The sequence below is a fragment of the Myotis nattereri genome (genome assembly GCF_964212035.1).
Source record: "Myotis nattereri genome assembly, chromosome: 12".
NCBI classification, from domain to species: Eukaryota; Metazoa; Chordata; class Mammalia; order Chiroptera; family Vespertilionidae; genus Myotis; species Myotis nattereri.
The window spans coordinates 77,237,678-77,259,693 of NC_138087.1; the positions used below are offsets into that span (position 1 = coordinate 77,237,678).

Genomic DNA, 22,016 nt, shown 5'->3' on the forward strand with positions numbered 1-22,016 from the left:
ACTTTATTGTCACCACGACCGAAACGGGGAAACTGAGTCCCAGCGCACGCTGCGCTTGGGAGCAGCTGCGTTTCCCCCTGGGCTCGCTTACCCAGGGCCTCGGGAGGCCTGCACCCCGTGATCACCCTGAGTGGGCTCAGGGTCCACCTTGGGTTCCAGTCCAGCTCTGCCGCCCTCTCTGCGTGGCCTTGGCGCTTCACTCCCCCTTCCCCGGCCTGCCGCTGGGGTACAGGGAGAACCACCCCCTCGAGGGTGTTGTCAGGATTAAAAATGTGATGACTTCTTATGATGCTCCCGTTCGTTACCATCATTTTACATGACGGTGAAAAAGAGCCAGGAGCCATGATAGGGGCCTATGGGATAGAGGCGCAGGCCTGCTGAAATGAGTGATGTGGATCAATAGGTACTGACAAGAGTTGGCCAGGACGCGCAGAAGATGTTTAAGTGAAGAAAGCAAGTCAAAGAGCTGCATCTCTATAATCCCCTTTGGAAAACAACAGAGTACAAACATACCCTGGAGAAATTCTTGCCTATGTCAACAACAAAGTTCATTAGCAGCATTGCTTGAAATGATACTAAACTGGAAACAGCCCATATAGCTGTCAGCAGCAGAATGGAATTTTCCTACGTGACGGTACTTTCACGGTGTGGAATATTAAACAGCAGGGAAATGAATGAGCTACGATTACAAGGATGAATCTGAGAGACATAAGGAATGAAAAAGACACGTCTCCGAAGACAAATGAGCTCCACGATATATTGTTTGAGCGTATAGCCGGCAGCCGGCCACTTCTCATAGCCAGGGACAGGAGAGAGCTTTTGCCTATCAGAGTGATTAGAGTTTTCAAAGCAAAAGTCAAGAACACAGTTGTCTGCTGGGGAGGCAGAGATGTGGGAGAGGGGAGGAGACACTGAGGTGTGGACTTCTATGAAGGTCTGGTCTTTAAGTGGGACATGGGTTCGAGAGGTTCATTATACTATGTTTTATAACTTACAGGTATGATAAATGCTGTCATTGTGTACCGCCTTATTTTAAAAGAAAGATAAGAGAAATGAAAATAGGGAAATACCTTTTGCCTATCACAGTGATGAAGGTGTTAATAGTAGTTATTTCTGGAATGGTGAGATTAGGAGCTGCTTTTCTCTCTCTCTCTTTTGGCTTAACTATATTTTCCAAAAATTTTAAGATAATGGTTACACAATGCTTATACTGAAAACTTATTTTTTAATTTATAAAAAATAAACTGCATCCCAGCCAGCATAGCTCAGGGGTTGAGCATCAACCTATGAACCAGGAGGTCACGGTTCGATTCCCGGTCAGGGCACATGCCCAGCTTGCGGGCTCCATTCCCAGTTGGGAGAGCCTGCAGGAGGCAGCCAATCAATGATTCTCTCTCATCATTGATGTTTCTATCTCTCCCTCTCCTTTCTTCTCTGAAATCAATAAAAATATATTAAAAAGAAACTGCATATATAGTATGATTCCTTTTTTAAAAAAACAAAACACATCCGGAGATGTGTATGTGCTTGTAAATGCACACAGAAGCTATCTGGAATAATCTAAGCGGGACTACTGGCCGTAGTTTCCCCTGGGGAGTGGATTCGGGGTGGGATGGGTGGGTGCTACTTTCACTCGCTGCTTTATAAACTTCCAGGTCGTTTGCATTGGACTAATTTGATGAGTTAATATCACTTTGTTTTTAATTAAAACAAGGGGGCGGGGCAAGGTCCAGAGTCCAGGCTCTGGAGACATGGCCACTAGGCAGTGGGCACAAGAGGGGAGGGCTAAGGGTTCAAGGCTTCCTGTCCCTCTGGTGTCACTCCCAACTGCTTCCTGAGCCTCAGCCCATCCCTGGCCCTGCTTGGCTGCCTGCCGGCATGGAAAACCACAGAGCAGGGGCCAGGGCTGGCAGGCAGGAAGCCTGATGAACCGACTGCTGGGGCTCAGAAAAGGGGGAGCCCCTTGCCAGAGGTCACCCAGCAGGCTGGAGGCTGGCTAGGGTGGGGCATCCTGTGGTCAGCCCTTCTCCCTGACCCACGCCAATGGCCTCTGGAAATGAGGGTGCAGCAGCCCAGCTCCTGGACCAAATCTGGACCTGGAGCTCCCCCCTCAGGCCTGCCATGTCTCGGGACCCAGGCTCGCGCCAAGAGGCTCTGTGGTGGGGGCTGGCTCACCTTTCCCGGGCCTTGAGGAATAGAGTGAAGAAATAAAATGGAGCCACTCTAGTCAGGCTGCTAAATTACTGAAATCAAGTAGGTTGAGGTATGAGGAAATGATTCTATTCTTGCTTTTACTGGGAATGTAAGCGTTTAAGTCCGGCATCAATGCCTGTACATACACGGAACCTCCAGACAGCCGTCTGCTTGTGCCCGAAGGATAAGGAAAAGATGCCATGGACCCAGACCGGCATGGTGAGCGCCAGTCACAGGATCACACCTGGCACTGCCAGCGCTGAGAGGCAGGAGTGCTTCCTCTCCGGAGTGGACTTGTTACTGAAGGACCCTCAGCTTTCCTTCCTTCCTCAGAACACTCTGGCTAAGGCCTAACTATCTTCCCAGTTTGCAAGCCCTAAGGCTCTTGAATAACCAATTCTTATCACTTATTTCTAGCCAAAGCCTCCAAACTCTTTTTGAGTTCGCCCGGCAGCCCAAGAACAATAACAACCACTTCAATAACGACGAGGATCAGAAAACATCAGCTCCCACGCGTCACGTGCTTTCTCCTGTGACAGCACTTTGCGAACAAACCTCCTGAATGCTTCCCGCAGCCTGTGAGCTGGGCGCTGCCGGTGCCACCACTCTAGGGAGAAGGGAGGCTCAGAGTGTGCACGGGTCCGGGGATGACTAACCACAAGCCGTTCCGCTCTGCAGCGCCAGGCCTGCCCTCGCCCAGGCCGGGGATTTCACGGATGGGTGGCTGTGGTCACTCCTGGGGTGCCCCCACCCTGAGCCGCTCCCCATGGCCTCTGTTTCAGCCCTTCCTGCCCCAGGGCGGGGATCCCAGGCGTGACCTCCCTTCTTGCTCTCAGCAATCTGTGCAGTTAGGATTTTCCCCTCCCACGGGGTCCCGGAAAGAGTCCTCAGAGACCTCAGCTGCCACCCTCGCTCTCACTTTACAGAGACGGAAACCAGGACCCGTGGAGGGAACAGGACTTGCCCCAAACTCCCCACTGGGTTCTGGGCGGAGCCAGGGGAGGAGCTGCTCTCGTCAGGTTGCTAATTTACTTACTAAAATCAAGTAGGTTGCGGTATGAGGAAATGGTTCTATTCTTGCTTTACTGGGAATTTAAGCTTTTAAGTCCAGCATCAATGCCTGTACATACACGGAACCTCCAGACAGCCCTCAGCTTATGCCCCGAAAGATAAGGAAAGGATGGCCATGGACCCAGACCACCTGATGCCCAGAGGCCATGGACTGCAGTCTCTCCCTCCAAAGAGGCGAGAGAGCCGCTGGGCGAGGGCCTGCACACAGCAGCTGCTCCACAGCTCTTGTTCCCAAGCCCTGGGCGGTGCCTGGTTCTTCGGGGGCAGAGATGGGAGCTGGCAGACTGGCCCAGGTGCCCTGGACATGGGTGCAGACCAGAACCTGCAAGAACAAAATCCCTTTCCGCTCCTGGCGAGAGGTTTGGTGAGAGTTCCTGGCCTGGCCACAAGTTCCTACCTGGACAGAGGCTCCTTAGGACACCTCCAGGCTGTGAGGCTCACCTGGCTTCCCCTCTGGCCCCAGGAGGAGGAAGTAGAGGTCCCAGCTGGCCTGCTGAGGGGACAAAGGAGCCAGGATGTGGACAGAGGCCCGAAGAGGGGCTGCACACCAGGGTGCTCCCACCACACTCCTCAGAGCTGGGGGGCTCCTGCCCCAACTCACCCCCGGAAGCTGCAGGAGCTGCAGTGGAGGGAAGCGGGTCCCCAGCGAGCCCTCAGCAGGCTGGCGGCCACCAGGCTGTCCAGGAGCCACCGGGAAGAAGTGTTCCTGGAGGAAGTAGCTGGGGTGGCTCCTGCCAGGTCACAAAGCCCAGAAATACATGTTACTTGGACCAACCCAGCAGTAAACACCCGCCTGGGGGCAGGGCCAGGACAGAGGCACCTCTGTCCCTGCACCCGAGGGTGAAGCCAGTGTATTCCAGGGGAGGGAGTGGGAGGAGGCGACCGCCTGGGAGGGGCATCAGTTTGAGTCCATCAGGACCAGCGGCCCTGGGCCCTGGAGCCCAAGGACGAGGCTGTGAGCAGGGGGGGGTCCTCACACCCATCTGTCACCACCAAGGACGATGGGTGAGCAAGGCCACCCCCACATATCAAATGTCAGCCCTGGGACAGCCACCTCCCTGAATTCATACTGTGAGGGAAGGACGGCTTTTGTACGACGAGGAAACAGGCCCAGAGAGAGGCACTAATCCGCCAGGATCCCACGGCGGGAAGCAGCGCCAGAATGAGGTAGGTCTGACTCAAGGCCTCCCTCTGCGCCCAGTTCCTCCACCAGCCCCCTGCCTGCCAGGCCACAACCCCCCTTCCTGCTGCCCGACACCTGCCCAGACCCCACCGCTGCCAGGCCAGCAGCTGTGGTCCAGCTGCCAGCCTGCCCCTCCCACCACAGAGCTCCTCTCCCCCAGCTCAGGGCTCTCTGCCCTCCGCCCTCCTCCCACGCTTGCAGGGCCTTCTGGGCCTGCCGGGCACTGGGCAGGGGGAGGCAGGCACAAAGGGCCAGATGCCAGGCCTGCAGCCTCTCTTGAGAAGGTCACCCACACTCCCTCGCACAACCAGCTGCAGAATTTGTGGGGCCCGGTACAAACAAAAACATGCCGCCCCTTGTTAAACACACACACAACTCGGTAGAACTTCAGGTCGGCATCGGCAGCTAAACCAGCGTAGGGCCCTCGGGGTCCCATGCCCATGAGGAGGCGACTCCTGGAGCTGAAGCTGGCGGCCCAGGCTCCATCCCAGCTGGTCCTCCATTAGCCAGTCTCCCGGTCTCCGATGAAGGAAGGTGGGAGGGAAGGCGGGAGGGGTGTGAAGCCCTGTGGCCCCTTCCAGCCCCGTGGTTCAGGCCCAGACGTCGGGCTCAGCTCTCAGACCCGGGGCCCCATCCTGGCTTCACCTGCTCTGTGAAGTGGCTCCCAGGGCCCCTCTGCCAGGTGGCTGCACGCCCTTGCTAGCTGTTTGCTGGTGGGCAGGCTCTCGCCACATCCCAGGTGAGGGGAGTGAAGCTCAGAGAAGGCAAGCCTGGGGCCTGCCCCTCCCACCCTCCCAGCCTTCCTCTCTTGCCGTGTAACCAACCCCAGTTAATAGGGAATTTAACTGGCAACGTCCTTGGAATGTGACCCTGGACCAGGGGCGTGGCATGGGGTAGAGGAATTTCCTTCCCACCCTGAGTCGTTTCCTTCCAGGCCCAACTCTCCACCCTCTGCCCACTGGGTGCAGGCGGGCATCCCAGGGAAGCCTCTGATCGGAACACGCCAGCGCAGCCACGGGCCAGACTCTCTGACCTGGTGGGGAAGGGGCGGGCTCTTGGGGAAGCAACTCGCAGGCAGATTAAACGGCCAGAAGCCCAGCCAGCTGTGGGTTTGGGGAGGGGCCCAGGACCAGGCCTGCCCTCGTCCACAGGTTATGGGACTGTGGCAGGGCGAGGAGCCCCACTTCTTACCCCCTGACACATAACCACACTGCAGACAGGGTTCCAGAAAACACGTTTACCCGTACACTCGAGGTGGCCCTGGCAAGTCACAGTTCAAAGGCCCCTTCACCCAACAAACACCAAGCTCTGGGCTGCCCTGACCGGGGCAACCAGCTTGGGAAGTGTGGCACCAGAGGTGGTGGAGGGGGAGTGTAGAGAGGAAGGGCCCGGGCTGGGACAAGGTTGAAGGTCACGAAGCTGGTGAGTGGGGGACCATCAGCCCTGGGAGCAAAGGCCACTGGACAGACGCTGAGGTGGGATGAACCCCAAAGTTAAGATTCAGATTATTTCCCAGCCAGCGTGGCTCAGTGGATGAGCGTCGACCTATGAACCAGGAGGTCATGGTTATGCCCGGGTTGCGGGCTCGATCCCCAGTGTGGGGCGTGCAGGAGGCAGCTGATCAATGATTCTCTCTCATCATTGATGTTTTTTTTTTTTCTCTCTCTCCCTCTCCCTTCCTCTCTGAAATCAATAAAAATATATTAAAAATAAAAAAAGATTCAGCTTATTCAGGGAGGGGGATGGAGGAGTGTACACAGGTCACCATGGCCCCCTCTCCTCCCCTTCAAGTCTGGAGGCCCCAGACGGCTCCAGGTGTCCCCGCGGCAGGGCAGGAAGGAAACCTCGGTCCACCCGGCATGTGGCAGAGGCAGGATCCATAAATTAAAGGTTTTGGTTGAGTGGGTGGAACGGAGGCCTGGCGAAGGCGGTGCGGCCGGCTGGGCAGCGGCGCTACTGGGTCCGCCAGGACGGGTGGGCGAACACGATGGGCCTCTTCTTGGCCCAGCGGGAGAACACGGCCTTCTCGGTGATGAAGCGGTGGGCGCTGCGGGGCGCCTGCTCGTGTGCCAGGTACATCTGACACTCGTCCAGCCGGCCCTTCTCGAAGTAGTGGTAAGGCACTGAGGGGGGGCTCTTCTCCCTGTGGGTGGGGAACAGGGACAGGTGTGGGCACCAGAGCTCTCCGGCCTTCCGCCAGACCCCGCACTGACCTCAGCCACCCTCACCAGGTACTCTAGGCTCCCGGGGTCCCATTCCTGTCCCGGGGGAGGCCGGGACAGACGGAGGAGCAGGGCAGCTTATGCATCCCAACGGCCAGCCTTTGATCCCCAGCTCCGCCTCTTGCAAGCTGGTTGGCTAGAGGGCAGAGGCCTCCCCCATAAGCAGCCTCCATAAGCCATCTGTAAAATGGGAACGGTGATATCCACCTTGCCTGCTGAGTCCACAGGTCAAAATAGTCGAAGCCTACAGCCCAGCTGGCGTGGCTCAGTGGTTAGGCATCGACCTATGTACCATGAGGTCACGGTTCAATCCCCAGTCAGGGCATATGCCCGGTTGTGGGCTCAGTCCCCAGTGTGGGGTGTGCAGAAGGCAGCTGATCCATGATTCTCTCTCATCATTAATGTTTCTATCTCTCTCTCTCCCTCTCCCTTCCTCTCTGAAATATATTTTAAAATAATAATAAAATAAAATCAATAAAAACATATTTTTAAAAGAGTTGACGACTACGAAGTGCCTTGCTGGTGCTAGGCTCCTGGCAAGGAACCCCTCATGCCCTGTGGCACCCACCCACCTACTCGTTGGCATCATGCCCGCAGGTGTTCTGCCCAGGTGCCTCGGCATAGGGCACACAGGCTCCTGCCAACTCACCCACGTGCTCAACAAATAAGTTCCAAAGAGAAGAGAGGGTGAAAGCATGGGGCCTTTTCTGGACTTATTAGTTACAACAGAACCGAAAGAGGATGAGATTTAAAGTAAAACCTCGGACGTAATGTGTCACGTCCATGTACTCGGCCCCAGTGTTGCACTGTGTACTTCTGTAAGTTATTCTCTCTGTAAATGTTTGCATAGCATTCTGAAGAAGGTGTGATTGTTTTCTCTCTGTCACAATAAGGAAATGGAGGTGCTGGGAGGTGGCGTGTCTGGCCTAAGGCCACACGGGCAGAGTGGAGATTGGCATTGAGCCAGTCCCAGGGGCCGAGCCCCTTCCCCCTGGGCACCAGCTCCAGGGATGTCCGTGCCTCCACCACCCACCCGGAAGCCCACACACCCTGCGCCCCACAGCTCCCAGGTCCTCCAGCGCGAGGCCCACGGTCCTCCCGGCCTCCCCAGCGCCCCTCCTGCCCTGGCCTGGCCGGCCTGACCTGCAGTAGCTGTCGCTGACCATCCCATAGACCACGATCTCCTCGCATAGCTCCAGGGCGAGGATCATGGTGAACCAGCCGGTGCTGAGGAAGGAGCCCGACTGCCTCCTGGCAGGGAAAGCACAGTCAGCCGGCCGCTCCCCTCAGTCAGAACAAGGGGCTGGTGGAGGCCCTCGCCTCGGCTCTCTCAAGGCACAGCCCTGGCTACCCTCCCAGCTGAAGGCCACCCACCTTGACCCCCACAAAGGGGTCCTGGGGGAGGCCGGGGAGGGGACAGAGCCGGCCCGAGGTCTGCAGCGGGCAACAGGCAGAGCTGGACACAAACCCAGATCTGTTCAACCCTCACCACCCACGCAGGGCGTGAGCCAACCTTCGGAAGATGGGAGGGGGCCCTGGCCACATCCTTTCTGGATCTAAGGGACGAAGCCTGGGGAGAGGGCAGGAGGCAGCAGAACAGTGGTTAAAAGTGGGAAAGGGGGTGGTCTGGAGTCAAATGGTCTTTGATTCAAATCCTGTACCTGCTCTGGAGTGTCTGGTTTGCTCATGAACCTCTCTGAGCCTCAGTGACCCATCTGTGAAATGGGATAATTATAGGTGGCTATGGGGAGGGAACACTGTCAGCCCAGGAGCACGCCCCTGCCTTCACTAGTTCACCTAACTCGGAACAAGACCTTCACTCACTCAGACACCACCACTGGTTTCTCTCCCATCTGAGGGCCACTCACCTCCACCTCTAAGAGGCATTATGAGGTGGTTCATTCACTCAAACTGGACTCTGCCATACCCTCCTCTCAAAGGAGGAGGCAGCTGGGAGAGAACAGCTGAGAAGACAAGGCAACAAAGGAATAAAGAGTATCAGGTGGGAGGTATCATCAGATGGGGTGATCAGGGAGGGCTTCTCCGAGGAGGTGACATTCCACACAGGCCTAAATGGCAGGAAGAGGTTAGTCATGGGAGATTTGGGGGAAGAACATTCTAGGCAGAAGGAACGACGTATGCGAAGGCATGAAGGCGAGAACCAGGGTGGATATGTAGGAAGCGCAGACGGCCAGTATGGCTGGAACAGGACAGGCAGAGGCCAAATCATACAAGGCTTGTAGGCCAGGGGAGGGGAGAAGGTGGAGTCTGGACTTTATTCTCCATGGGAATCGAAGCTGCTGTGAGGTAGAGGGCAGGTGACTGATGGGGTGAATTTGCTGGGGTGGCTGGAGGATTCAGCAACACCAATGAGGAGGTGCTGCAAGGGCGTGGGGCGGGGGGACGGCGGCACCTGGGAGAGATTCAAGACCCCATTGTGTGTGGCAGGTGATGGAAGGAGGGGAGTTGGGTGGAAACCTGGGCGCTGCAGCTGTATTTCCTGAGCTGGGGAGGGGGCTGGGGAGAGGAGCAGATGTGTGGAGGAGGGGGCCAGGGGAGAGGGAAGAGCTCCCTGACTGCCCCACGCCGGTCAATGCCCCTCTCCGCCGCCTCGAGCTGTGTGATAATCTGATGAATGACGTCTCTCTGATCTCGGCTCCCCCTGAGAGGGCAGGGCCACATGTGCCTCTGTCACTGCTGACCCCAGCCACCAGGGAGGCCCCAGCAGGCAGGCCCCGCTCACCGGTTCTTGCCCGTCTCGTTCTGGAAGACCTGGTCGCAGTAGGCCATCATGCGCTCGGTGAAGGTGTACACCTGCAGGCCCGGGTACATCTTGGTGAGCTGCAGCAGCGTGCGGTAGGTGCGGCCGCCCAGCGTGCGGTCCATGTTCCTCCCCTGGCCCCACACCACGTAGAGCGTGTCGCGGGGCTGCTGCTGGAAGTAGTGCGAGTAGTTGCGGAGCAGCAGCGGCACGGTCGTGTGAGAGATCACGCGCAGGGTGCTGCGCTGGCCCACGTCCGCCTCGAAGCCCACGGTGGGCGCCTGGTTCATGCGTAGCACGCACTCAGCACCATCGATCTGGGTGCCCAGGCCTGAGCCCAGCATCTGGCCGGAGCTGGACACCACGGCACAGCTGTGGCACGGCCCTCGGACTAGTGGCTGCAGGGGGAGGGAGGGAGAGAGGGAGGGGGAGAGAGAGAGAGAGAGAGAGAGAGAGAGAGAGAGAGAGAGAGAGAGATGAGGGCACATAACCTCCACTCTCTGCTTCCTTCCCCTAGAAACATCCACTGAACTCACTTGATCTCTGTATCAAAGTATCAAATTGTTTTATCAACCCATTTAACAGACGAGGAAACAGGCGGGGCAGGTGGAGTGATTTTCCCAAGGCCATACCCACAGCAAGTGGCAGAGCTGAGGCTCGGGTTCAGAGCCCTATGCTTTTCATTAGCCACACACAGCCCTTGTCCCTGCTGCTGAGGCCCCACCCAGCTCTTCATCGTGAATTCGTTAGTAGGGTTATATGAGCAAATATTTATAAAGCACTTAGCTGGGCACAGGTTGGGTGTTCTATATGTGTTTGTCAAGTAAATATAAACTCCAACTCTTCAAAACCATTCTTAGTCACTCCTTCCTCTGCTGAGCCTCACTCATGTGTCCAGTTTCGTAAGTAAAACAGTCTTTAGCCCCGGCCGGTGTGGCTCAGTTAGTTGGGTGCCATCCCGGGCACTGAAAGGTTGCTGGTTTGATTCCCAGCCAGGGCACATGCCTGGGTTACGGTCAATCCCCCATAGGGGATATGCTGAAAGCAGCCTATCCGTGTTCTATTCTCACATCGGTGTTTCTCTCTCTCTCCCTTTCCCTTCACCTCTGCCTGAAAGTCAATTTAAAAAAATTTTTTTAAAGCAGTCTTTAGTGTCCACAACAATGTTGGGGACCTCTGGTTCTGAGCCTGACTCCTGGCTCAGCCTGTTCCTAGCTGCATGGCCTTAGGCGAGTCATTTTGCCTCACTGAGTCTCAATTCCCTTAGCAGTAAAATGGGGATAAAAATAGCATCTACTTGACCAGGTTTTGAGGATTCAATTAAAAATGCCTGGAGAGCCCGACCGGCATGGCTCAGTGGTTGACCAGCCACATATGAACCAGGAGATCATGGTTCGATTCCCGGTCTGGGCACATGCCCAGGTTGCAGGCTCCATCCCCAGTGTGGGGCAGGGCCGGTCAATGATTCTCTCTCATCATTGATGTTCCTATCTCTCTCTCCCTCTCCCTTCTTCTCTGAAATTATTAATAATAACAATTATATATACATATTTATTTATATAGAGCCTAGAGCAGTGTTTCTCAACCTTCTGGCCCTTTAAATACAGTTCCTCCTGTTGTGACCCAACCATAAAATTATTTTTGTTGCTACTTCCTAACTGTAATGTTGCTACTGTTATGAATCATAATGTAAATATCTGATATGCAGGATGGTCTTAGGCGACCCCTGTGAAAGGGTCGTTCGACCGCCAAAGGGGTCGCGACCCACGGGTTGAGAACCGCTGGCCTAGAGAGTTATGGCACAGAGTTAGGACACAATGAGGGCCCAACCCCCATCTCATTATCCCCCAAGAGGCAGAAGCTGAGCCGATCAGCCTGCAAATACTCACTTGGGGTCAGGGTTGGGGTCTCCCAGAGCAGGACTCGTTCCGCGCCCCAGGCCTCCGTGCCCTGCTGGGGGAGGCGGTTTACGGAGGCCAGTAAAGACTATGGAACATTAATTCCAGTGGATAAAAGACACACTGTCATATCCCACTCAGGGACATTTCATGTCTAACATGTTGATTTCAGAACTCGTAGAACCATTTCCAGACCCAGCCATAAAGAGCAAGACTCCCTTCTTCTGCCCTCAGTTTAGCTTGTCCTGACAACTGGGGTCTGTTCAGATCCAAGGTCACAGCCAGCCCCAGGGGGTGTTCCGCTTGTTCCACACAGTCTTTAAAATATTTAATTATTCCCTAATTTATAAAACCAGCCCCCTCGACAGTCAAGACTTGGATTTCCTGCTTCTCTGAACAAACCCAGAGGATCTGGCCACCCTGAGGCCACATCCCCATGAGCTCTGAGAGTCTGAAATGAACACTGGTCACCACCTTGGCAAGTCCCCCCAGGCCACCCCAGCATTTGCCCCCCTCCCCCACCTGGCCAAACCTAAGGGGCACCCAGCTGAACCTTCACAGCAGCCCTACAGAGAGAGAAGCTACAACAACCATCTTTTACAGATGAGGAGGCAACTGAGACTCAAAGAAACGAAGACCCAAAATAGGTCTCCTCCAAGCCAGGGTCCCTGAGCGCACCTCCCTGCGGCCAACACTCAGAGGGCCTCCAACTCAGAAATGGGCCTTTGAGAAACCGACCACGTGGGGCCACTGAAGCCAGGGTGAGGGGTGTAAAGTGCTCTGACCTCGCCCGGCAGAGCTGGCATGGGGAGGTGGGTGCGGTTAGGGCAGGGGCACAGCTACCTGGACCCCTGGGCTCCGGCATCCCTGTCTGTCCGTGAGAGGGACAGCTCTGGGTTGTCATGGCCTTTCCCTGTGGCATCTCTATCCCCAGCAGCAACCAGCACAAGGCGAGGCACATTCAAGGCGCCAAATACACACTTGTGGAACGCGGGGCTTGTGTGTCCACGGGTAAATCTGAAGACGCACACAGTGCGCCTCTCAGCAGGACGCTGAGCTGTCTGTCGTCTCCCCGCTGGAACAGGAGCTCCAGGAGGCCAGCCACCCCCAGCACGCAGCTGACAGCAGCCAGGTGATATGTGTTGAATTAAAAAACCCATTTCCTCAGCATGGAGCAGAGTGCAGAATCTCGGAGGGAAGGGGGGGGGGGGTGGGTGCGTGGGGAGTAATCAACCAAGAACCTTGTGTGCATATATGCATGGCCCATGGCCACAGACAACGGGGCAGTGAGGGCCTGGGGGAGGGGGCCAATGGGAGGAAAAGGGGGACATATGTAATACAACAATAAAGAATTATTTTTTTTTAAATTTTTAAAAATCCATTCCTCTTAGAAATTGGGGCCCAGAGAGGGGAAGTGATTGTTCAACACCACACAGCTGGTGAGCAGAGGCGCCCAGCCAGGTCCAGGCTGCCCTGGCAGGAGCCCAGGTCTCACTACCCCTGGCATCCTTGGCCTGCCCCCGACATGCTGCCTGGCTGACTCACCTTCCCATCTGGCACTCGGCTATATCCACTGAAGTGCAAGGGCCCTGGTGCCGTGGGCCTGGAGTTGGAGGGGTGCGGGCCCAGGCAGGAGGCCAGGCAGAAGGGCAGGCAGGCCCAGAAGCACAGTAGGATATAGGCAGCGGAGAAGCCCGCAGAGCACAGGATGACGAACAGGAGCCGACCCTGGGGAAACAGCGGTCATAGGTGGGGATGTGGGCAATATAGGCAGAGTAGGAGGATGGCGGCATAGGCAACGCCCATACTCACCGCCTCCCACAACCACATTAAACTTACAACTAAAATACAGAACGACCGTCATCCAGAACCGCTGGAAAGCTGGCTGAATGGAAGTCCTACAACTAGAGAAAGAAGAAAGCACACTGAGTCTGGTAGGAGGTGCAGAGGCGCGGAACGGGCTGGTCCAGCACCCACGTGTGCCACTTTTTTCATTGGAAGAGAGACTCTCAGCAGAGGCTGCCCAGAAGAGCAAGGGGTCCCAGCCCCACACCAGACCCCCAGCCCAGGATTCCACAGCTGGGAAAAGAAGTCCCTACAGGCAGTAAGAAGTACGGGCTGTAAAAACCAGTGTGGATTGGGGCTCAGTGACACGGAGGTTACTGGAGACCCAGCTGTTCATCTTAAAAGGTTGGCACACATACTGAACTTACAAGGTCCTGCTTCCTCTGAGCTTCAGCACCAGGGCGAGGCTTTGGGGAAACCAGGCACATACGAGGAGGAACTGGACTGTCTGGCATCGGGGCAGGAACTCAGAGGCGGCTTTCTCCCAGACGGAGGTGCTCACAGGGATCATTGTTCCTATACTGGCACCTCCTCGGTCACAGGGCTGACTGGCAGCCATTTCTGTTTCCTCTGCCCTGGTGATTCCTTAAGACCCCGTCTCATCCAATTTATAACCCCACCCAAGCTGAAAGCAGCAGCTTTTGCATATGAATGGCCTGTCCTTGCTCAGGCTAAAATCTGAAACAAGCTGCAGCTGGGTCAGGGAGCCCCAAACTTATCAATAAAAGGCCCAACACCTGGCACCAGCATCAACCTGCCTTGCTTCACAGTTGGGCCTCATCCAGGCGCTTCCAAACCTGATACAAAGAGGAGGAATCTGCAGATCTCTCTGTAGCTCTTGCTGGGTGGCCCCAGGCAGTGGCTGACTTTGCACCTCCCTGGAGACCCAAGAGCCAGTGTACCCAGTGGTCAGTGTCAGCCCATACCAGATTACAACTCTACACATCCATAAGCAACACACTCAAGGGGCAGACTCAGCACCAAAGCCCCACTGAGCAAGTCCTCTCCATAGGGGAGTCTCCTGCATAGCAGCTCTCCCACCAGTTACAGCTGGTCCTCACAGCCAGTTGGCCTGGAGGTCAATTCCTCCCAGTGACACCAACAGCAATCAAGTCTCAACTACAACAAGACTGTGCTCACAGCCCACAAAGGGGTGCACCTAGAGGCTGGGGAGGCTGAGCCACTGGGCCCTATAGAACACCACTACACAAGGCCACTCTACCAACTCAAGGAGACATAGCAGCTCTACCCAAATACATAGAAACAACCACAGGGAAGTAGCCAAAATGCAGAGACAAAGAAACATGTCACGAATGAAAGAAATGGAAGAAAGCAAAATACTGAATATAGAATTCAAAACCACGGTTACAAGTTTACTCAAGAATCTTCTACAAACTTCAAATATCTTCCATTTCCAAAAAAAAAAAAAAAAAATTTAAGCATACACTGACTGAAATAAAGAATAATATACAGGGATTCAATAATAGAGGATTCTGAGAATCAAATCAACGATTTGAAATATGAGTAAGCAAAAAACACCCAACCAGAAGAGCAAAAAGAAAAAGAAACCAAAAATATGAAGATAGTGTAAGGAGCCTCTGGGACAACTCCAAGCATACCAACATTCGCATTATAGGGGTGCCAGAGGAAGAGAGAGAGCAAGATATTGAAAACCTATTTGAAGGAATAATGACAGAAAACTTCCCCTACCTGGTTAAAGAAATAGACTTACAAGTCCAGGAAGCGCAGAGAAACCCAAACAAAAGGAACCCAAAGAGGACCACACCAAGACACATCATAATTAAAATGCCAAGAGCAAAAGACAAAGAGAGAATCTTAAAAGCAGCAAGAGAAAGAAAGGCAGTTACCTACGGGGAGTACTCATACGACTGTCAGCTGCTTTCTCAACAGAAACTTTGCAGGCCAGAAGGGAGTGGCAAGAAATATTCAAAGTGATGAATAGCAAGAACCTACAACCAAGATTACTCTACCCAGCAAAGCTATCATTCAGAATTGAAGGTCAGATAAAGAGCTTCACAGACAAGAAAAAGCTAAAGGAGTTCATCACCACCAAACCAGTATTATGTGAAATGTTGAAGGGTATTCTTTAAGAAGAGGAAGAAGAAGAAAAGGTAAAGATAAAAATTATGAACAGCCGAAACCGGTTTGGCTCAGTGGATAGAGCGTCGGCCTGCGGACTGAAAGGTCCCAGGTTCGATTCCGGTCAAGGGCATGTACCTGGGTTGTGGGCACATCCCCAGTGGGAGATGTGCAGGAGGCACCTGATCGATGTTTCTCTCTCATTGATGTTTCTGACTCTCTATCTCTCTCCCTTTCTCTCTGTAAAAAATCAATAAAATATATTAAAAATAAAAAAAATTATGAACAACAAAGTGACAACAAATACATATCTATCAACAAGTGAATCTAAAAATCAAATTAAACAAATAAGAAATCTAATGAACAGAATAAACTGGTGAATAAAATAGAATCAGAGGCATGGAAAATGGAACAGACTGAGGATTCTCAGAGGGAAGGTGGGTGGGAGGGTGGAAAGAGATTAAACAAAGATCTTATATGCATATATGTATTACCATAGGGTGGCGAAGGCCTGACGTGGGGTGGGAACCAGGTGGAGGAGGGCAATGGGGGGTGGGGAGAGGGACATCTATAATAATCTCAACAATAAAGATTTAAAAAAATTTTTTTAAATAAATAAATAAATAAGGTGGGAATGTGGGTCCCTGGGGTTCCTAGAAGCTTCTATAGGGGGCTGTAACCCAGCTTCATGGGTCCAAACTCCAGCTCAGTAGCTCTTAGAACATCAGCAGAATCTAAAGTCTCCATTAACCAGGCCTTCTTCTGGGCTGCCAGGCTCAGGGCACAAGAGGCTCTGGAGATAAGCCTTATGTTCTAGATGAAAGGGATTTGAGTGAAGCGTGTAACTCAAATCCATACAGCAAGAAAACCGCGTAGTGCAGGGGTGGGCAGACTTTTTGACTCGAGGGCCACAATGGGTTCTTAAACTGGACCGGAGGGCCGGAACAAAAGCGTGGATGGGGTGTTTGTGTGAACTAATATAAATTCAAAGTAAACATCATGACATAAAAGGGTACGGTCTTTTTTTTCAATAGTTTTATTCATTTCAAACGGGCCGGATCTGGCCCACGGGCCGTAGTTTGCCCACGGCTGGCGTAGTGAGACCTCAAACCCAGGCTGCAGAGCCCATGCTCTTAAGCAGAAGCCGAGGTGCATTGTGCAGCCTGGGGTACATCTCCCCACCTCTCTGGGCCTCTTTCCGCCTCTACAAAATAGGGGCGAGTGTGAACTTCCAGCGGTGGAAGTGCTCTGTATGCTGTGAAGTACTGTGCACGTGAGGACAGGAGAGTGCCTGTCAGCAGTGCAACCAGCCCCCTTCAGACCCTGGACTGTGGCTGCCAGGATGGCCATCCTCCACCCGCTCCACCCGCTGACTCAGTAGCAGTCCACCAGGCTGATGATCATGTTCTGGGTCAGCAGTCTAGGTGAGTAAGGAGGTCAAGAAGGGATGTGTGGGAAGTGTCTTTCAGGAAGTGGATGCCCTGGCCGGGTAGCTCAGTTGGTTAGAGAATCATCCAATATGCAAGGTTGCAGGTTCGATCCCTGGTCAGGGCACATACAAGAATCAATCAATGCCCTCTCTGGTTTGGCTCAGTGGATAGAGCTTTGGCTTGTGGACTGAAGGGTCCCAGGTTCGATTCCAGTCAAAGGCACATACCCAGGTTGTGGGCTCGATCCCAAGTAGGGGCCATGCAGGAGGCAGCCAATCAATAATTCTCTCATCATTGATTTAAAATATATATATATATTATATGATTTCAAAGAGGAAGGGAAAGGGAGATAGATAGAAACATCAATGATGAGAGAGAATCATTGATCGGCTGCCTTCTGCATGCCCCACACACTAGGGATCAAGCCTGCAACCCAGGAATGTGCCCTTGACCCAGAATTGAACCTGGGACCTTTCAGTCCGCAGGCTGATGATCTATCCACTGAGCCAAGACAGCTAGGGCATCATTGATGTTTTAAAAAATAATCAATCAGCCCTGGCCGGTTTGGCTTAATGGATAGAGCATTGGCCTGTGGACTGAAGGATCCTGGTTCGATTCAGGTCAAGGGCACATGCCTGGGTTGTGGCTCGATCCCCAGTAGGGGGCATGCAGGAGGCAGCCAATCAGTGATTCTCTCGCATCATTGATGTTTCTATCTCTCCCTCTTTCTTCCTCTCTGAAATCAATAAAAATATATTTTAACAAAAAGAATCAATCAATGAATGCATAAATAAGTGGAACAACAAATCAACATTTCTCTCTCATTCTCTCTTCATCACTCTCTAAAAATCAAGAAAGTAAGAAAGAAAGACAAATGAAGGAAGAAAGGAAGGAAGAAAGAAAAAGAAAGAAAGAAAGGGAGGGAGGGAGGGAGGAAGGAAGGAAGGAAGGAAGGAAGAAAGGAAGGAAGGAAGGAAGAGGAAACCAAGATGGCGGAATAGGTAAACACCAGAGTTTGCTGCTTCGCACAACAACTTCAAAAATACAACTAAAAGATGGAACAGACATCATCCAGAACCACAGGAAGGCTGGCTGAGTGGAAATTCTACAACTAGAAGGAAAGAGAAAAGCTTTCCAAGACTAAGAGGAGGTGCGGTGTGGGAGTAAAATACTAAGGTGCGGAGGCGCACGCGGAGCGGGCTGGCGGCGGAGGGCATGGTTGTTGTTTTCAATTGGGAGGGAGTCTCAGGCTCTGAGCTCCAGTTCCAGGCGAGTCTTTGGGGACCCAGACTCATACGGGAAAAGCGGGACTCTCTGGCATCAGTCGGAACTCGAGGGCAGCTTTCTCTTGGAGGTGCTTGCAGGGATTACCAGGACACTGAGAAGCAGAGCCCCTGAGGGCAGGACTGAGAGCAGCCATAACTGCTAGCCCCGCCCTGTTGATCCTGTGAGACCCGCCCTGCCCAAGTCCTGCAGGGAGGCTTTTGCTGGGTAGCCTCAGGCAAAGGCTAGATTAGCACTGCCCTAGAGATCCAGGAGCGAGTGTGCCCAGTGTTCAGAGTGGGACCATCCAGTTTGCACCTCCTCGGACCCTTAAAGGACACACTCAGGGTGCAGACCCAGTGAGCACCAAAGCCCCACTGAAGCAAGTCTTGCCCCAGAGGGGTGTCTCCAGCACAGAAGCTCTCCCACTGCAGACACAGCTGATTCTCACAGCCAATTGGCCTGGAGGTCAATTCCTCCCAGTGATACCTACAACAATCAAGGCTTAACTACAACAAGACTGTGCACAAAGACCACAAGGGGGTGCACCAAGAGTGTCCTCCTCAGGTAATTGGGGAGGCTGAGCCACTGGGCCCTAGAGGACACTTAGCACAGAAAACCACTTTATCAACACAGGGAAGCATAAAAAATGCGGAGACAAAGAAACAGGACACAAATGACAGAAATGGAGGAAAGCAAACTACTGGATATAGAGTTCAAAACCACACTTTTAAGGTCTTTAAAGAACTGTCTAGAAGCCGCCGATAAATTTAATAAGGCCCTCGAAAAGACTGGTGGGACCGCCGATAAATGTAGTGAGATCCTCAAGAAATCTAATGAGACCCTCGATGTTGTGATAAAGAATCAACTAGAAATTAAGTATACACTGACTGAAATAAAGAATATTATACAGACTCCCAACAGCAGACCAGAAGAGCGCAAGAATCAAGTCAAAGATTTGAAATACGAAGAAGCAAAAAACACCCAACCGGAAAAGCAAAATGAAAAAAGAATCCAAAAATACGAAGATAGTGTAAGGAGCCTCTGGGACAGCTTCAAGAGTACCAACATCAGAATTATAGGGGTGCCAGAAGATGAGAGAGAGCAAGATATTGAAAACCTATTTGAAGAAACAATGACAGAAAACTTCCCCTACCTGGTGAAAGAAATAGACTTACAAGTCCAGGAAGCGCAGAGAAACCCAAACAAAAGGAATCCAAAGAGGACCACACCAAGACACATCATAATTAAAATGCCAAGAGCAAAAGACAAAGAGAGAATCTTAAAAGCAGCAAGAGAAAGAAAGTCACTTACCTACAAGGGAGTACCCATATGACTGTCAGCTGCTTTCTCAACAGAAACTTTGCAGGCCAGAAGGGAGTGGCAAGAAATATTCAAAGTGATGAATGCCAAGAGCCTACAACCAAGATTACTTTATCCAGCAAAGCTATCATTCAGAATGGAAGGTCAGATAAAGAGCTTCACAGATAAGGAAAAGCTAAAGGAGTTCATCACCACCAAACCAGTTTTATATGAAATGCTGAAAGGTATCCTTTAAGAAGAGGAAGAAGAAGAAAAATGTAAAGATACAAATTATGAACAATAAATACGCATCTATCAACAAGTGAATCTAAAAATCAAGTGAATAAATAATCTGATGAACAGAATGAACTGGTGATTATAATAGGATCAGGGGCATAGAAAGGGAATGGACTGACTATTCTTGGAGGGGAAAGGGGTGTGGGGGATGCGGGAAGAGACTGGACAAAAATCGTGCATCTATGGATGAGGACAGTGGGTGGGGAGTGAGGGCAGAGGGTGGGGTGGGAACTGGGTGGAGGGGAGTTATGGGGGGAAAAAAGAGGAACAAATGTAATAATCTGAACAATAAAGATTTAATTTAAAAAAAAAGAAAGAAAGATTCAATAATTGAAAGCTGCTGTCCAGGGGCTCTGCCTCCAGAAACCATGTACCAAAGGCCACTTGGACTAGGAAGCCCTACTGGGGGGCTAGCCCTGCCATCAGAATTGGTGAAAGCCCCAACCAAGCCTTCAGGGAGGGGCTGCCCTGTTTGGTTGGGGGGGTGGGTCATGACCCAGGGCCGCCATCCTGTACTGGGCTACCATGGTCACCACCTGTGTCTCTCTGGACTCTCTGAGCCTGCCAAGGCACAGGTCCCTCAGCCACCTGTCAGGAATCGCCTAACAGCTGGCTGGTGCTCTTTAAAACCAGAGGTGGAAAAGCAGCCCCCATCCCCCCCCCCCCCCCAGGACTATCTCCATGAAGCACAACTTTCTCTGCCCACAAGCCATATCAGCTTCTAAAAATAAATCTCCGTGTGGCCAGCTGGGGGATGGGATGGGGAATGTCCAGGCCCTGCGTACTCAGGCTCTGCCTGGCATTTGGTGCCCTGTGCACGAGGGACCAGAGATCTCCATTCAGGCAGTGCTGGTTGACCCCCCAACATCCAGGGCTCTCTCCCACCCCGGGGGCTCCTGGATCAAGTCGGGACCAGCTAAACGGAACTTTCACACCATAGCCCACTCCCATCCTGGGTGAGCTCCAGGATGCGCACAGGAGATAGTACTCTTATCTCCATGTCACAGGGGAGAGGGGCCAGGCACTGAAACTAGAGAGAGAACGCCCCTGTTTGGGCCACACAGCCCTGAGGCCAGTCTGCCCTTTCCCCAGCTCAGTGGGTCAGGAGTGAGTCAGGCCTGGGGTGTGCGAGGCTACTGAGGCTGCTGTGCCAGGGCCACCCCCAAGTCCCCGGGAGCCTTCCTTTTTCCCACTTACCCGAGCCTTCATGCTGTGGCTGCCGCTCAGCAGCACGGGGGCTGCTGTCTCCAGGGCTGGGAAGGGGTGGGAGCCAGGCACCTGTCAAGACCCAGAAACTCAGGGCTGGGTCCCAGGCCTCAGAGGAAACTTCCCAGGGAAACTGAGGCAGGGGAGGGTACTGGCGGGGGTCAAGGCAAATATCTTCTGAAAATCGAAACCCCCAAACGCCCGGCAGCGCTGTCCCCGTCCTTTGAACACTTCCACCAACCCAAATCCCATTGTGCAAATGAGGAAGGAGAGGCAGAGACGGGGAACCCCGGGCTCAAGGTCACCCATCGAATCTGGGTCAGATGGACCCAGGAGCCAGGCGCTCCGACTCCCACCCACACTCCACCTCACTACCCGCGGGGCATGCAGAGGCCTGGGGAGAGACCGGAGGATTTCCGCCCCTCTACCCGTTTCCACCGCTCCCTCCCCCCGCCAAGCGCTAACCGCGCGGGCAGGTTGGGACCCGCCGGCTGCTCTTGATCCGCTGCTCGGAGCTCCATGGCCCGCGGGCCGGGTGAGCCGGGCTGGAACCCCGGGCCTCGGGGCACAGGGAGCGCCCCTGCCGCAGCTTTGGCAACTGGAAGGCGAAAGTGCGCTGCCGGCGGCGGGGGCGGGGTCAGCGACTCCCGGGCGGAGACTGGGGCGGGGCGGGGCCAGAGCGGCGGGGGCGGGGTCAGCAAATCTCGAGCGGAGACTGGGGCGGGGCCTGGTGGAGTGGGCGGGGCTACGAGCCCGGCCAGCGCTGCTTGGGCGGGACCTGCGCTGCCAGTTGCCAGGCCTTCGGGGATGAAGGCGGGGCCTGCGGGCGGGAGCCGGGCCTCGGCACCCCGCGTGGTGTCTGAGCTCAGCATCCACCCCCATCTTTTCCGTCCTGCCACATGTGTCTAAGCTCCTGCCCAGCTCGGGCTGAGCGGCCCACAGAGGAAAGTCTTTCAGAACCGCTCAATCGTGGCTGCCTGGCCGTCTGGACTTGAGTTACTCCATTTCTGAAATTGGGGAGTCGGTAGGAAAATTAAACAGGGGCTTGGGGTCAGGCAGCCCTGCGTTTCAGGTTGGTAGGGTCGTCAGTAAAATATGGGACATCCAGTTTCTTTGGAATTTCAGATAAACAACGAATAGTTAAAAATCTGAAATTCCAATGGCACTGGTGTCCTGCATGTTCTGTGGCAACCCTACTTGGACTGTCTCTGATGGTGTGACCTTCACCTGAGCCTCAGGACTGCT

The 22,016-nt window shown here is 53.6% G+C and overlaps 1 protein-coding gene across 3 annotated transcripts; it reads right to left on the reverse strand.

The window, feature by feature from the left end:
- Positions 1 to 5,664: 5,664 nt before the first annotated feature.
- ST6GALNAC4 (ST6 N-acetylgalactosaminide alpha-2,6-sialyltransferase 4) lies at positions 5,665 to 21,383 on the reverse strand. Of its 3 annotated transcripts, XM_081102857.1 has the most exons (6): positions 21,237 to 21,383; positions 20,763 to 20,843; positions 12,874 to 13,056; positions 9,413 to 9,828; positions 7,813 to 7,920; positions 5,665 to 6,590 (listed from the first exon to the last, which is right to left on the reverse strand). In XM_081102857.1, exons 2-6 carry the CDS (start codon positions 20,772 to 20,774, stop codon positions 6,401 to 6,403), a joined length of 909 nt encoding a protein of 302 aa, XP_080958983.1. In that variant the 5' UTR covers positions 20,775 to 20,843; positions 21,237 to 21,383; the 3' UTR covers positions 5,665 to 6,400. The 3 variants fall into 3 exon arrangements, with proteins under 3 accessions (XP_080958983.1, XP_080958985.1, XP_080958984.1); XM_081102858.1 differs by lacking the exon at positions 7,813 to 7,920 and having other exon boundaries at positions 5,672 to 6,590; positions 21,237 to 21,325; XM_081102859.1 differs by lacking the exons at positions 12,874 to 13,056; positions 21,237 to 21,383 and having other exon boundaries at positions 20,763 to 20,780.
- Positions 21,384 to 22,016: the final 633 nt, after the last annotated feature.